Here is a 16,821-nt window from a genome sequence, read left to right on the forward strand (position 1 = left end):
AAAAAAAAAAAAAAAAAAAAACTGGATTAGATACACCTGCTTTCTGCTCTTACAACACCTTAAGAGTCTTACCCACTAACAGTAACTTCAAATTAGCAACTGAATCATTTTGGTTCCCAGTGTAGACCCTGGCCAAAGTAGGCATTCATTTAATGCTTATTAAATAAATGCGTAAAGTTAGGACTTTTCAAGCATTTTCCTTTGAGTAAAATATTTACTATGTTGTAGCCTATGTTCTTTAAATATTGAACATCTAGATAATAGGTTATAAGGATTTTAATAAATGGACACTTATCTATGTTTTCTAAATTTTGGAAGACTTGATATTGAGGTCTCATCCAGACTAAAGTTTTACTAACGGACATCTTCACAAATAAAAAAATTCAAGATTTCATATTTAGCTCTGAATGTCTGTTTCTTTAAAATCTGCTTGTTTAGCCAGTTTAGACTATAGTGTCGGAGCTAATCGTGTTGTCCTTTTTGGGAGAGAGGTTAGAAAAGGTCACTACATTTGAAAAGACCAGTTGTGGATATAGTAATTTTTTTTTTAACTTATCAGTGGTATCTGATGTTATCGGTATACTAAAAGTGGACATAGAACGTTAAAGAAGGATCTAAAGATGCAAAGAATACCTGGAGTTATTAGGGACCTATTTAAGATTTTGTCTCTGGCACTAAGAATTTATTAATTTGTTGAGTTCAGCAAATAATAATGGCAGTTTTTTAGTGTTTTGTACTTATTTAGCTCTTTTACCCAAATCCTTTAATAATAATCTCCTTAGAGAGTACACGTACTCTTGGAAATGATTCATTTTCTCGAAGGGCATATTTGTGTGGTTTTTTTTGTTTGTTTTTTGAAGGGCATATTTAATAGCTGCTGCAGACATGGAATAGTGCTTTAATCAGTGGTGAACAAGAAATTGCTGTTACTGGTTATAAAAGCAAGCGACATTAATGTTCTTGTACCATAGTAATGAGAAAAAAAAATAGTGGTTGAATAGTGTTTAATTTGTACAGTTTGTGTCAGAGTAGAATGGGCAGATATTTTGATGGATAGGCTTTTGTCTTAGTTACTTCTAAAAATTAGAACATCTGGTATGGTAAAGGCAGAGAATCTTAGCAATTGGCACTGGCTCAGAAAATTCAGAGTGCAGTGACCATAGCCTATTATGACTGCTACAATAGGCATAGCCACCTCCTGAAGTGTTTTCAACTGTTTGATATATGAACTTTAGGCAGTTCTTGACTTGTGCATGCTGATTCACTGCTTTCACAAACACTTCATGGGTATATGCTGCCAGATATTCAGTGTTGAAAACTTTGCTTCTTCCAAATATTCACACAATATTCATACTTTTGCTATAATATATAGTAGATGGAACATTGAACCGCATGAGCTTGGGTTCAGGTACAACTTGTGTAACAAAGCTTAGTGTTGGGCCTGCATCAAAGCAAGATTCTTCCCCCTTATTTGGAATTTCTGTAGAGAGCATAGGCAAAAAAATTGACTCAGTCTCAAAAGGGAAACCAAGTAAACAGAATGATGCTTTTGTAGAAAGTTACATTGTCCAAGTAATTGTTATAGGTGTTTTTAGTATCATTCTTTACATTTTCACACAAGTAGTAAATTGTTTCTTTCCTCTTTGCTGCATGTGAAATTTCACAACATACTGTTTTTTTTTAAGCAAGTATTTGCAACAATCCAATACAACATACTGGTTTAATACAAAAGCTTAGGTTAAATAAGTCTCATTATTACCTTACTTCCTTTCTGCTGTTCCCCAAAAACAAAAATAAGGGTATTACTCATGAATGGACTTGTTCTGATTCCTCTATCCGTGACTTAACAGTTTTTGCAGAATTGGATGTTTTGGTAGGATGAGAAAATAGCTAATTTAGAGCATGGAACATTATTATACGATGGGGGGTCACGGGTGGGAGTTTTTTGGTAAAAGGGCATTACGCATTTGGTACCAGAAGGGGACGGGAAGGTTGCCAAGGAATAGTCGAAAATGAGGAAATTTCTCTACTTTGTGTGCTTCATTCTGAAGTGATCATATACTCCAGATTCGCAGGGTTTTTCATACTATTCCATTTTCACAGTGAAACAGTTGAAGTGTGTCCTGGAATCTTTTTTTTTTTCCTTTGTTTTTTCTTTTTGAGCCAGGATCTTAGTCTGTTGCCCAGACTGGAGTGCAGTGGTGCGATCTTGGCTCACCACAGCCTCTGCCTCAGCCTCCCAAGTAGCTAGGATTACAGGCGCACCCCACTACTGCCCAGCTGTTTGTATTTTTAGTAGAGACGGAGTTTGGGGTTTCACCGTGTTGGCCAGGGTAGTCTTGAACTCCTGACCTCAAATGATCCACCCGCCTTAGCCTCTCAAGCTGCTGGGATTATAGGTGTGAGCCACCGCACCTGGCTGTGTCCTGGAATATTAATATTTTAGTTCTTTCAGTTGACTTCTCATATGTGGGAGCAGCACTATAATTTTTAGATGGACTAAGTTAGTTTCAGAGAATTGAGATGACAGTGTGACAGGAGTGTGTGGCCTCCTGTGACATGGACTCAAGTAAAGCTAAAATTTTTATGATTTAGCCATGCATGTGATTGCATTAAGTCACGATTTGTGATTGTTTAGGGATCCACCATTTAGGATGTTGTTTGTGAGACTTCTTTTGCAGTCCTGTCATCTCTACACCACTTCCTCTCTTCTAAGCATGTCAGTCCTTTGAACCTGTTTACAGTCTAGTATTTATTTCTCCACGTTTTTCTCCATGCTTGTAAAATCATAGATCCGTGTATATGTGTATATATTTTATTATTTTATAGAAATGGTCTATGTTTAACTTAATATTTTGTGCCAAAGAATTGACACTTGAATAAGATCAGTATTTTCAGTTATCTTTTCTACCAGAAATGGTCTAAGCAGTTTATCTCTTGGGAAAGAGATGATTATTTCAGTTGTTTAGCAAAGTGTGGAGGGGATATTTAATCAAAGTGCTGGAGGGGATATTCAGCTCTGCCTTGAGGGAGCTTACCCACCTAGTCACTGTATGAGGAAAGTCATAAAGTTTTAACTAACGTTTGTAATACTGATTTATAGTTTAGGGAAAAGGCTCGGGTATAGTGACTTTCCAAGGACACGCAGTTAATAGCTGTTACAGACAGCATTCTGAATTCTAGCTCATACTTTTACGATTACATCACACAATTTTAATTGTGACTCCAAGTAGGACTATAATGAATACCTGTGTGATAAGAAGCAAAATTTATAAACATTTAGAATTTTGAATTCAGGAATTTTAATTTACCTTACACTTTATAGTATTTATGACCCTAAAGAGATAAATCGTTTTGAAAGTTGATAGGAAATTATATAACTAGATATTCCTGTAGTTGAAGCAGATTTTCCCCTTAGGGTCTTACTTTTATCTCTAGTTAGATTTAATTAACTTCATTGACCTAAACTGTTTGATTTTAATGTTTGCCAAGACTTAAAATTTACCTTTTTGTTAATGGTAGACAGGGTGATATGCCTAGCACAAAATATAACTTGGATAGTTTAAGTTCAATCAGGGGAGACTGCTGCTTTCCTGTCAGAGATAAAGCAAACTCATTAATTCCTATAAATGAAAGTTTCTTTTCTGAAGAAAATAATTGCTCTTCTTAATTTTAAGAAATTCTCAATTCATATTCTTAGCTTATATTTGAAAGATATAACATGATGAATGTTATTTTAAAAATGAAATCCTGCTGATCTTCAGTCAGATGTGTTGATTTTTTTTTTAAATAATAGCAGTGGGTTGCACCACCATTGTTCACTCTCTTTCTTGATTACTCACAGATTAATATATTTGATTATCGCTTTTTAAAAGCCTGATAATTGTTTTCCTTGGTTTGGGAGTTTTTTAAAAAGTCAATAGAGTTTAATACTAATGTTTTTTATCCAATTACAGGAGTCAGAAATACCATCAGAAGAGGGGTACTGTGACTTTAATAGTAGGCCAAATGAGAACTCTTATTGCTATCAACTTCTGCGACAACTAAATGAACAGAGAAAGAAAGGTATTCTTTGTGATGTCAGCATTGTGGTAAGCGGAAAAATCTTCAAAGCTCATAAGAACATCCTGGTTGCAGGCAGCCGTTTCTTTAAGACTTTATATTGCTTTTCAAACAAAGAAAGCCCTAACCAAAACAATACTACCCACTTAGATATTGCTGCAGTTCAAGGTTTTTCAGTCATCTTGGACTTCTTGTATTCTGGTAACCTGGTGCTCACAAGCCAAAATGCCATTGAAGTTATGACAGTGGCCAGCTATCTTCAGATGAGTGAAGTTGTTCAAACTTGCCGAAATTTCATTAAAGATGCCTTAAATATAAGCATTAAATCAGAAGCTCCGGAGTCTGTAGTTGTGGACTATAATAATAGAAAACCAGTTAATAGAGATGGTCTATCTTCATCACGGGATCAAAAAATTGCCAGTTTTTGGGCAACACGGAATCTTACCAATTTGGCAAGCAATGTAAAGGTTGAAAATGATGGTTGTAATGTCGACGAGGGCCAAATAGAAAACTACCAAATGAATGACAGTAGTTGGGTCCAGGATGGATCTCCTGAAATGGCTGAAAATGAATCTGAAGGTCAAGCAAAAGTGTTTATTTGGAATAATATGGGCTCCCAGGGAATTCAAGAGACTGGCAAAACAAGGAGAAAAAACCAAACTACCAAAAGATTTATTTATAATATTCCACCTAATAATGAAACGAATTTAGAAGATTGCTCAGTGATGCAGCCACCTGTTGCCTATCCAGAAGAAAATACACTACTCATCAAGGAAGAACCAGGTAAATATATATACAAAGATACTTCCTTGTTCATCCTAATTCTAGTTGGATATAACCTTGAAGTATATTTTTAATTGAATTATTTTAATTATAAAGTAATACTAAAGTTGTTTACAAAAGAAGGGGGGACATCATTCAAATGCATAACATATTTGGTATATTTTCTTTGTCTTTTTTCAACACATATATATGTGAGTTTATCAAAAGATGTATTAATAGCCAAGTATTGCATATATTGTTAAGGAACGTGGACTCTGCTGCATGTACGGGTCTTTGATTTTCCTCATTTTTAGCCTCTGTGCTCACTATTTTATACCCAGTGCTGGGAAAGATAGAATCTTTAGTTGCAATATATAATCACTTTGTTATTTCAGAGACCACCTTAACAACTTTTTTATTTTTGGCTGTTAAAACAGATTTGAGTGTTTCAAAGAATTTTGCCAATTATGAGATTATGGTATTCTAGTTTATTTAGGGCTACTGTTCTTCTGTTATTATTTATTTATTTATTTATTTATGTATTTATTTTTGAGTCGGAGTCTCACTCTGTAGCCCAGGCTGGAGTCTCACTGCAAACTCTGCCTCCCGGGTTCAAGCAGTACTCCTACCTCAGCCTCCTGAGTAGCTGCCACCACACCCAGCTAATTTTTGTATTTTTGGTAGAGATGGCATTTCACCATGTTGTCCAGGCTGGTATCGAACCCCTGACCTCAGGTGATCCGCTTCCCTTGGCCTCCCAAAGTGTTGGTATTACAGGCATGAGCCACCACACCTGGCCTAGAGCAGCTGCTGTTCTGTTCTCACACTAGAAGCTATTTTGTTTGTCCACTGTCACCTGATTTTCATTCACCTTTGCATTAGTTGCAAAGCCTCTGAGGCCTTTCTCTTCGATATATTTCCCTCCAAAAGTTATATAGGAATCTTAGAGAATCACATTGATGGTGGGAATTTTTTTAAAAGAAGAAGACCATTGTTAAGTCTTTAGTTTAATCTGACTGTGTGTATCTTTTTTTGAAGAAGCTTAGTAGGTTTGAGGTTTCCTATGCATAACCGAGACTTGTCCACCACTGTCATACATTATTTAATGCTTGTTTTTTTCACTTCAAAGCACCATAACTGTTCAGTGTCTGATTTGCACGATGGTGGTCATTTGAGGATGGAGTATTTTCTGTTAAATGAATCACTATTTTTAGTTGCCAGAGGGCAAAATGCCATAGTAATCCTGTGAAATGTTCCTCTGGCTTTTTAGATTTGGGTTAGCTTTCAGAGGTAGGAGTGTGTGTGTGTGTGTGTGTGTGTGTGTGTGTGTGAAATTTTTACTGTGTGAAAATCAGCTAGTGTGTATATATAATACTATTTGTTGATCTTTTTCCTTGTACTTTATATCAAGTTTTAACAATAAAATCCCTGAGACAATTTAGTTAAATAAAATATTAAGGGTAGATAGACTCCTTAGCCAGCACTTTGTTTTGTCTTAATTATATAGAAGACCTTGACAAATTTCTTATTAGAGCTACATTGTCTTCCTGCTGTATGGATTATTCCTATTTAACAGTATGGTGGAAACCCTGTAGTGTTTTTAAATACACACACTTTTCTTTAAAGAATAAATAAGATCTTTTGGGTGTAGTGCTTGTTTGATGGCAACAGCAGTAACCCGATTTAAAAAATTAATGCCACATATAATTGGAGTGACTTAAAGAAAAGCATTAATAATGAACTACAATGCATACTTTCAAAAATAATATTACTAGCAATTTTTATCAAGTATTTCCTCGCCATGGTTGTATCAATGGACTAGTTCTATCAAAAATTAATTGGTGGTCTAACATACTTTATCTCTTATGTCTGTTTTTTTTTTTTAAATGGAGTCTGTTTCCCAGGCTGGAGTGCAGTGGCACAATCTTGGTGCACTGCAACCACTGCCTTCTATGTTCAAGTGATTCTCCTACCTGAGCCTCCCAAGTAGCTGGGATTACAGGCACATGCCACCATGCCTGGCTGATTTTTGTATTATTACTAGAGATGGGGTCTCACCATGTTGGCCAAGCTGGTCTAGACCTCCTGACCTCAGATCCACCCACCTCGGCCTCCCAACGTGTTGGGATTGCATGTGTGAGCCACTGTGCCCATCCATCTCTTAAAAAGGATCATTTTCATTTCGTTGTTAGCAGTTTGGTATCCAAACCTTGCTTAACTCACAAATTTGGTTCTGTCAGTGCCACCGATGTTATTTGGTGGGAAAAAAAAAAATGGGTCTCGAGCATTATGGTTAGGGTATAATATGATTTAGAGCCAAGGACTGGTGAATTTTTACTGTAAAGGGCTAAAACAGTTAAAAAAAAAAAAAAAAAAAGACTTTCACCTTTGTTGGCCATAAAAATCAGCTCATCAACTCTGCCACTTGTGACATGAAGCAGTCATTTGTAATATGTAAACAAATGAAGGTAGGTGTGTTCCAGTAAAACTTGCCAACCCTTCGTATATAGCAGTGGTTCTTAATCATAGCTATGCACGTTGGGATCACTTGGGAGTGTTACATACCGTAAGGGGTCTCTCTTCCTGTGGATTCCAGTTTAATTGGTATGGAATGTGGTTTGGATGTGGAATTTTTTTTTAAGGTTCTATAGGTAATTCTGTGAGTTAAGGTTGAGATAAGCAAATATTACTATATTGGAAAGAGCCTAAATTGAATCAAACATAATGAATTTGAAAATAAGCTATGCCACCTACCCACTGTAGTCCATTATCAAATTAAGCTCTTGTCCTCAGTTTCCTCATTAAAATATTGTGTTGATTTTATAGATTATGAAAATGAAGTGACAAATATGAAATAACTCTCTTGGTCATGGCAGTCCTCCTTAAACTTGGAAAAGACTATTGAGGTTATTCATATCCAGTTTTCTGGTGCTGTGTACTTTCTACCGAATGCCAAATAGATGGTCTTAGCCTCAGCTTGATTTTTTTGACTGCTTGTAAAGACTTCCTTAAACAGCTTCCAGTGTAGGGTGACTGATTATTAGGTAGTCATTTTAAATGTAGCCAAAATTTGCTTTTCTATAACTTCCTAATTCTGTCGTCGGGAATAGTATAATTTATAATTAATTAATTAATTGTATTTATTTATTTTTTTGAGAGAGTCTCCCTGTGTCACCAAGGCTGGAGTGCAGTGGCATAATTTTGGCTCACTGAAACCTCCGCCTCCCAGATTCAAGCTTTCTCCTGCCTCAGCTTCCCAGGTAGCTGAGACTACCGGCGTGCACCACTACACCCAGCTAATTTTTGTATTTTGTATTTTTAGTAGAGAGTTTCACTGTATGTTGGCCAGGCTGGTCTGGAACTCCTGACCTCAAGTGATCTGCCCGCTTCGGCCTCCCAGAGTGCTGGGAATACAGGCATGAGCCACTGTGCCCTGCTTGAAATAGTATAATTTAAACCTAACCTAATTCCTCTAATCTACCTGCTAACCCTTCAAATGTTAGACATTTAAAAAGTCCTGTTTTTGTAGGCTATGTGCTCTTCTGCCCACCTTGTGATTAATGCACAGAATTTATTCTAACTTTCCAGGCAAGTTCTGACCAATATAAAACACAGTCAGCCTGTGTTTACCAAGGTTAAGGCCTTCCCAAGGTCCCAAGGTCATTCAGCTAGTAAAAGTAGAAAGAGGCAGGTTGCATATTTAGAACTATCCTGCATTACAACCTTGCAATTAACCACTAAAGTAGTAGATTCCTATCTTTTTAAAAAATTAGTTCCGTTTAACTTTAAAATATTTTTATGGTCCCCTTCATCATTAGTTATGCTTTAATTTCCATTTGTTGAGAAAACAAAAAGTTTTCCATGAAATAAATGCTTTTAAATGAATGTAAAGTTCTGTAGCAAACATCTGAAAAGTCTTAGTGAATTGTTCAGTCTGCAAACAATGCTTGGCATGTTTGGATTTGTGGGTCTCTTCTAGTTACTGTGACTTCCCCCAGGTCAGCCCAGAGTTTGTAAGATAGAGCTCTAATAACGCTGTCTTGTATAATGTTGAAGCTTTTGTTTGGGTGCCTTTTAAAAATTGAGGTAAGAAGGTATACCTGTAGCTGCAGAGTTTTTATTCAGATGGTATTTTTTTATCTTGAAATTAACGTATTTGTTGTTTGACTCACTACAGCGTCATATTTGTTGTTTGACTTCGCTTCAGATCATTTCTGATATGCAAGAATACTTGAAGGTAGAACTCAGGAAAGTTAGAAACTTCTGTCCTAAGAGAATATGCACATACTGGGATTATGGAATAATTAAAACTGTCATCAAAAACTAAAATCTGGGTGATCAAATAAGGGTAAAAATGATGTCATGAATGAATTGCTCTGATAATGTAAAAATTTCAAAATTCTTGCCTTGCTAATTTGCAACCAGGAAACATTAAATTTTAGCCAAATAAAGTAGATAACCTGAGATTAGAAATTGAATTACAGAAGTACAGATAACTAGTGCCTAAATTTGTTTTACAATGTGTGTTCACACATGTTGTGTCCCATTTAACTAGTACAAGTCAGGTGTTAATCTCATTTTTAAAAATCATTTTATTCTGTGGGCTCAAGGAACATGGTTTTCTGAGCCTAGATTTTTAAATTTATACCTGTCATACTAGTAACTTCTGCCTATTATGAATAATTTTACTCTGTATGTACATTGCATGCATACATACCTTATTTTGAAATGACGAAAGAAACAAATTAGCAAAATAAAGTATAATTGGCAAAGAAGAGTGCTCATCATGGATATAAATGTGGTTGCCCTAATTAAGCTTTTTTTTTTTTTTTTTTTTTTTTGAGACGGAGTCTTGCTCTGCCGCCCAGGCTGGAGTGCAGTGGCCGGATCTCAGCTCACTGCAAGCTCCGCCTCCCGGGTTTACGCCATTCTCCTGCCTCAGCCTCCCGAGTAGCTGGGACCACAGGCGCCCGCCTTGTCGCCCGGCTATTTTTTTGTATTTTAAGTAGAGACAGGGTTTCACCGTATTAGCCAGGATGGTCTCGATCTCCTGACCTCGCGATCTGCCCGTCTCGGCCTCCCAAAGTGCTGGGATTACAGGCTTGAGCCACCGCGCCCGGCCTAATTAAGCTTTTAATTGGCTCTAAAATACTAAACATTCTTAAAAGAGAAGAACATACCAGTTCTACCAGGATGACAAACTTCCTGGTACCGTCTTCTGAAAGGAATTTCTCCGTTTTTTGTGTAGTTGACACCAAGTAATATAATGGACAGTTTCCTCAGATATTTTCTGGTAAATGCAGTCGATTATTATATTTTTTGATATTTGCCACAAGCTGATGTAGTCTGTGTAAATGATTTTTTTTCTTATGCCATACGAGTACTCAAATGTAAGGTAATTTTAGTTGATCAAAAGATAAAATTTAGAATTCTTTTAAATAATCTGGAAGTTTCTTTCACCTAGACTTCTGATGGAAAAGGAGTTTTGCAACATTTTTAGGTCTGTATTAATCCTTACAAGTAGAGTTGAAATCAGGTTTAAGCTTTGCGTTTATTTGTGTAATTGCTTTTTTGGTAAAAAAGCACATAATTTAGTACTTTGAAAACTATTTTGAGAAAAGAATATTCAAACTAGATAGATTTAACAAATCCTAATAAGGCATATATTTGAGACAGAGTCTTGCTCTGTCACCCAGGCTGGAGTGCAGTGTCAGGATCATGGCTTACAGAAACCTCTGCCTCCTGGGCTCAAGTGATTCTCTCGTCTCACTCTCCCACAATCAGCCCCACAGTACTTGGGACTACAGGTGAGCGTGCACCACCATGCCTGGCTAATATATATATATATATTTTTTTTTTTTAGTAAAGATGAAGTCTCGCTTTGTTGCCTGGGAGGCTGGTCTCAGGCTCAAGGGATCCTCTAGCCTGACCTCCCAAAGTGCTGGGATTACAGGCTTTAGCCACCGTGTCCAGTCTAAAATATGTTTCAAAACCATGGGACATGGCTTTGGTGAAGGAGACTTGGGCTTTAGATTTAGTTTTGCCACAATACTAGCCTTGAGTATATCTCAGACAGCCTCCCTAATGGGAAAGAAGTAAAATTTCTACCTTAAAATTCTGAAATCTTAAAAGCTCTGGAGACCCAAAGCTTTTTCTTAATCATTTTGGCAACAAATCAGCTATTTGTATTTTTTTACTTCCTTAAATGTGAATATTCATGGGTTTTTTTTCTTTTTTCTTTTGAAATGGAGTTTCACTCTTGTTGCCCAGGCTGGAGTGCAATGAATGGTGTGATCTCGGCTCACAGCAACCTCCACCTCCCGGGTTCAAACGATTCTCCTGCCTCAGCCTCCCGAGTAGCTGGGATTACAGGCATGTGCTACCATGCCTGGCTAATTTTGTATTTTTAGTAGAGACAAGACGGGGTTTCTCCAAGTTGGTCAGGCTGGTCTTGAACTCCTGACCTCAGGTGATCCACCTGCCTTGACCTCCCAAAGTGCTGGAATTGTAGGCGTGAGCCAGCACGCCCTACAAATATTCATGTTTTACCATATAAATATTAATGTTTTGTATAAATATTAATGTTTTGATTATAGGGTGCTACTCCAGACCCCACATGAGGTGTTACAGTCATAGCTATAAAATCTGAGACATTCTGCATTCTAAGTCTTACCCCAAGGGTCTCACGTAACAGATTTATGGACCTGGATTAGTTTTTATTCTCTTAGGAGATTCCAGGTGTTTTGCTAGACCTTTTAGGCGTCCCATGGAGTATGCTATGAAGGATGAGCTAGAAGTCAGAATTTAATTTCATTTTTCGTTAGTAACTTGGGGTTCTAATAATTGGGGGGAGGATGCTGAAAGCCAGATGCTTATTTTATTTTATTTTATATTTTACTAAGAGACAAGATCTCCCTCTGAGGCCAGGTGCGGTGGCTCACGCCTGTAATCCCAGCACTTTGGGAGGCCGAGGCGGGCGGATCAGGAGGTCAAGAGATCGAGACCATCCTGGCCAACATGGTGAAACCCCGACTCTACTAAAAATACAAAAATAGCTGGGCGTAGTGGTGCGTGCCTATTATCCCAGCTACTCGGGAGGCTGAGGCAGGAGAATCACTTTAACCTGGGAGGCAGAGATCATGCCACTGTACTCCAGCCAAGTGACAGAGCGAGACTCCATCTCAAAAAAAAAAAAAGGCCGGGTGCAGTGGCTCATGCCTGTAATCCCCGCACTTTGCGAGGCCGAGGCCGGTGGATCACAAGGTCAGGAGATGGAGACCATCATGGCTAACACGGTGAAACCCTGTCTCTACTAAAAATACAAAAAAATTAGCCGGGCGTGGTGGCAGGTGCCTATAGTCCCAGCTGTTTGGAAGGATGAGGCAGGTGAATGGCATGAATCCGGGAGCGGGGGTTGCAGTGAGCCAAGATCGTGCCACTGCACTCCAGCCTGGGGGACAGAGCAAGACTGTGTCTCAAAAAAAAAAAAAGATCTCCCTCTGTCATCCAGGCTGGAGTACAGTGATCATAGCTCACTACAGCCTCAAACTCCTGGGCCCAAGTGATCCTCCTGCCTCAGCCTCTGAGTACCTGGGCACACCTACAGGCACGGGCCACCACTCTTGACTAATTTTTTAAAAGATTTTAAAAATAGAGACAGGGTCTCATTATATTGCCCACACTGGTCTCCAGCTCTTGGGCTCAACTCTCCTCCTGCCTCAGCCTCCCAGAGTGCTGGGGTTGCAGCCACTGTACCCAGCCCTGATGCTTATTTTTAAAAATAAATAATAGTTAATAAGTTACACAATATACTAATGCGTAAGAATCTTCAGTATTTAATTTTAAAAGATGGTAGTACGCAACCATATGGTAGTGGAAATAGTAGTCTGCCACTTTTTCCCCTTTTGCTCTGCTTACTGTTGGCTTTCCTTCCCTGTATTGTACTTGACCCAAGAAGTGGCTGTGCTGGTGATTATTACCTGTAAGTTGGAAACTCTTTAAGTGGTCAGAGTAAAGCTGAAGAGCTGGGTCAGTTAAGATGTTTTTGTGACTTCTTCCTGCTGAAGGTGTTAAATTGTCTAAACCATATAAAGGTCAGTCCCTGAAAGTTTTTTATAGAACTGAATTTTTGGTTTCTGATACAGCCTTAATATATAGTAGGGTGACCAGATAGTGTAAATTTTCATTCAAAGCTTTACTCTTCAGAAATGTTACAACTTTCTGGGAACTCCAAAATAGCTTTCCACATATAATAGGAAATTGGGAAATGTATTTATTTAAAATCTAAAGACACTGAGCAATAGGCCACATAATGTCAAGATTGAGGAGTCCCTTATGTGGAACTTACTCACAATAGGGTGACTGTGGGGTAGAAGCATATGCAGTGCCATGTGATAAACGTTAAAATTAGATTATTTAAGATGCATGAGGGGGTGCAGTGGAACAGTCCTAACTCTCCAGGAGAGTTGGGGAAGGCTTCATAGAGAAGGCAGTGTGAGTGAATCTTTTGTTATTTACAAGTTTGCTAGGAGGAGGAGAAGAACATTCGTTGACTTGCAAGGTGGGAAGAAATTGGAATGAGTGGGTAGAAGAATAGAAAAGGAATAGTGTTGTGGGGACATCTCCAATTTCCTACCATCTTGTCTATAGGTATAACTAGTTATTTTTGTATTGTGACTTGTTTTACAGACTCTGAAGTAATGAGTGGTTTTTAGAGATTTGATCTGTTTATGTTGCATTTAAGACTACAAAGTTTAAGAGCATTTTTCATGAATTGGAGGTGGGGCATGTACTAGGGGAACCTGTTAGGGAGAAATAACAGCACTTTGGAATAATGCAAGGAAGAAACACTTGAGCCTAGTCTAAGATGGGGCAGTCACTTGTCAATGAGTTTGCGAGTGAAAGGGAAACTATTTTGAGTTTAAAAGGCCGCTATAGGAACTGTAAAGGGTGGTTTATATAATACATTCGCAACTGAATTTACTGTCCACTGAAAGGAGAAAACCGAAGAGAAAAAGTCTGTACCTGTTTATGGGGGGAAAAAGCACCGAATGCATTTGCTTTTAGTTCTGAAACTGTTACCATAAGAGAAACTTGGCTGATAATGTATTTAAATGAAAATGAAAGTTGAGTAGATCTGAGTCTGAGTTTTTATACAACTTGTTTAGCTGTTTCTTAAAACTTCTTTCCCAGTGTCTTATATCTTTTCAAGAGTATTTGTATTCTAAGAAAATCTGGATTAGTCTGCACTTGCCTAATGGTTGGAATATTGAGAATCACAAGCAAATGGTCAGGGAAACCTTCTTTCCAACTCAGTCTTGTTTAATTTAGCATTCACAGGCAGGTGCTATGCTACTCACTTCACACATAATTTGGAAGGGTTGGTAGCCCACCATGATCTATGAGATTTCTGACATGACCAAGGCACCAAGATTAGTCTTGTCTTTAATGATACTTTGTTTTGTCTTGTACTTTGCTCAGAATTTTCATTTACTAATATCATTGGTCAAGGGCACATTTTTGGGAGGTAGAGACTGAGATTTAGACCAGTCTTTTAATCTCATCTCATTCTTTTTCCACTGTTTGTTATATGATTTTTTAAAATCTATGGTAATATTTTCATTTTTTTTAGGAGACAGGGTCTTGGTCTTTCGCCCATGGAGGGAGTGCAGTGGGAGCTCGCTGCAGCCTTGAACTCTTGGGCTCAAGCGATCCTCCTATTTTGGCCTCCTCCCAAAGTGCTGGGACAGACATGAGCCACTGTATCTGTCCTTCCATGAATAATACCTCTCATGAAGATAGTTTTAAAAATGCAATACATGGTTAATTAGGGAAATAATATAAATGTGAATTCTGAGGAGGAGGTTGCTTTAAAGTAGACAAAAAGTATTACTGTAAAGAGCAATGATAGCTAGTACCTTGGTATCCTTAAGATTTTGGAGAATATGTTGTTAAATAAAGGGAAAGTAATAAAATGGATGCTGGTTTAAGACAGGGGAATTAATGTTTATTTTTGTTCATTTCACAAAAAGAGCATATTAAGTGTCAGCAGCAAAGTACGTGTGAATATACTTCTGCTCTCATGTTCCCAGCATTGCAAATTGTAGTTTTTTGATTGCCTGCTTATGTGCCAGGCCCTGAGGCTTGGTGCTTGTAATAAACTATCAGGAAGCAAGGTAATACAGTTACTAAATAGTGCAGACCTCTGCCATTAGCTTGTTATTTAACCTCTCTCAGCCTTAGTTTGCTCATTGATAAAATGTTGAAAGATTTTACTGCTGGATGCATACAATCTGTTTTTTGTTATAGAGATTGCTATCTGTTCACTGAGAAAAGACATTTTTTAAAATAGAAGACATCCTACATGGCTTGTCATTTAGTTCTGGTCATTTGAATATTACATGCCACATGTGTGCCTGCCACCAGTCAGAAAAATAGCCGTCATCTTGTGAAACCAGTGCGTGGTGTCTTGTGTGTGTGTGTGTGTGTGTGTGTGTGTGTTGTGTGTGTGTTTTAGACAAGTGCATAGTGAGAAGAGGGGTAAGGAAACTAATGTTTGAATCAGTCTTCCAAAAGGATTTGTGCTGTTTGCAAAGAAATCTTAGCCCTTTTTTTGCTACCTTTAAATGAAGCTTAAGATTCCCATAGGAGGATACTTGATACCACAAAAGCAGGTGTATTAGAGTTTATTTTGTAATCTTGTAATTTTAGAGAAAAAGATGATGGCCAAGAATTGCTATCATGCTTCCTAATGAAGCAAAATTTATTCATGTCAAGTAAATGGTTGGTTGTCTGGCTTCTATTCCATTCACATCAACATCTCTAATAATGAGTTACTAGGTGGTTTAGCTGGTTTTGAATAAGGTAAGCAGTGACATAATATATTGCGTCCTGAAAGTTAAGCACACTATTGTCAAAAGATTGTCAACTTGGAAGAACTCACCTGTTTTGAGATTTGTTTTGATACCAAGAACCAAGTAGTTGGTGCCTTTCAAAAGAGACATGAGACAAATACACTTGCTATTTATTTCATAAGGTTTTGGCCAAGGAGGTCTATACTTGTTGTCCATGTAGAATTAGAAATCACAAGTTCTAACACAGTACTCTAGGGGTAGGGTAGGAGATAGGAAATGCCTCTTAAGAATTGAGGAAAGCCTTCAGCAATTCACTGTAGAATTTTGCATAAATAGAAACCTGTATTTGAAAACCCACTCGGCAGAATTGTGAGAAATGTCCTTTGAACAGACTGCATTTCAGAATGATGACTTTTTTAAAAAAGATTGAGAAGTCTAGTGAAATTGAATAATTGTATTTTTTATTTTTATTTCAATTTTGTTGAGACAGGGTCCCACTCTTGCCCGGACTGGAGTATAGTCGTGTGATTGTAGCTCACTGCAGCCTTGGACTCCTGGGCTCAAGTCATCCTCCCGCCTCAGCCTCCTCAGTAGCTAGGACTAGTACATGCCTGACCAATGTTATTTTTTTATTATTGAAATACATTTAACTTTAAGAAAACAAAACCACTAAATTTCAGTTAAATATTTTCAGTTCATGATAGGTTTTAGTTTAATTGTAGACCAAAAAACCAAATTGTTCTTCAGATACCATGAATTAAAACTAAACTTTGTTTAGTGATACAAGTTGCAAAGGGCAGACTATTCAAGCCAGCATTTAACTACAATACATATATATCCCAAAGTGCTGGGATTACAGGCTTGAGCCACCATGCCTGGCAAACAATATTTTAAAAAGCCTTTTATTTATCATGCATTATGATAAATACTGGGAAAATACCTAAATAGTATCCTATCTAGGTATAATCCTAGATACCTAAGCAGTATCCCTGTTCTTAAGGATTGGGCAGAGGAGTTCTGTATCTATTTACTGTTCTTTCCACATTAAATGCTTGTTCATTGTTCTGACTTCCAACCCATTTATTCTAAGCAATAATGCTACATTCTACTAATTTCACCTTACAGAGAAAAGAGAAACCAACAG

General features: G+C 37.6%; 1 protein-coding gene across 1 annotated transcript in view; it reads left to right on the top strand.

Moving 5' to 3' along the window:
* ZBTB10 (zinc finger and BTB domain containing 10) overlaps positions 1-16,821 on the top strand; it is a 38,976-nt gene that overhangs the window by 10,279 nt on the left and 11,876 nt on the right. Inside the window, exon 2 of the mRNA XM_017858963.1 lies at positions 3,957-4,845. Within this exon, the coding sequence (XP_017714452.1) occupies positions 3,957-4,845 (889 nt within the window). The remainder of the gene's footprint in view (positions 1-3,956; positions 4,846-16,821) is intronic.

The sequence above is a fragment of the Rhinopithecus bieti genome, unplaced genomic scaffold, assembly GCF_001698545.2.
Source record: "Rhinopithecus bieti isolate Rb0 unplaced genomic scaffold, ASM169854v2 scaffold_48197, whole genome shotgun sequence".
In the NCBI taxonomy this organism is placed as follows: Eukaryota; Metazoa; Chordata; class Mammalia; order Primates; family Cercopithecidae; genus Rhinopithecus; species Rhinopithecus bieti.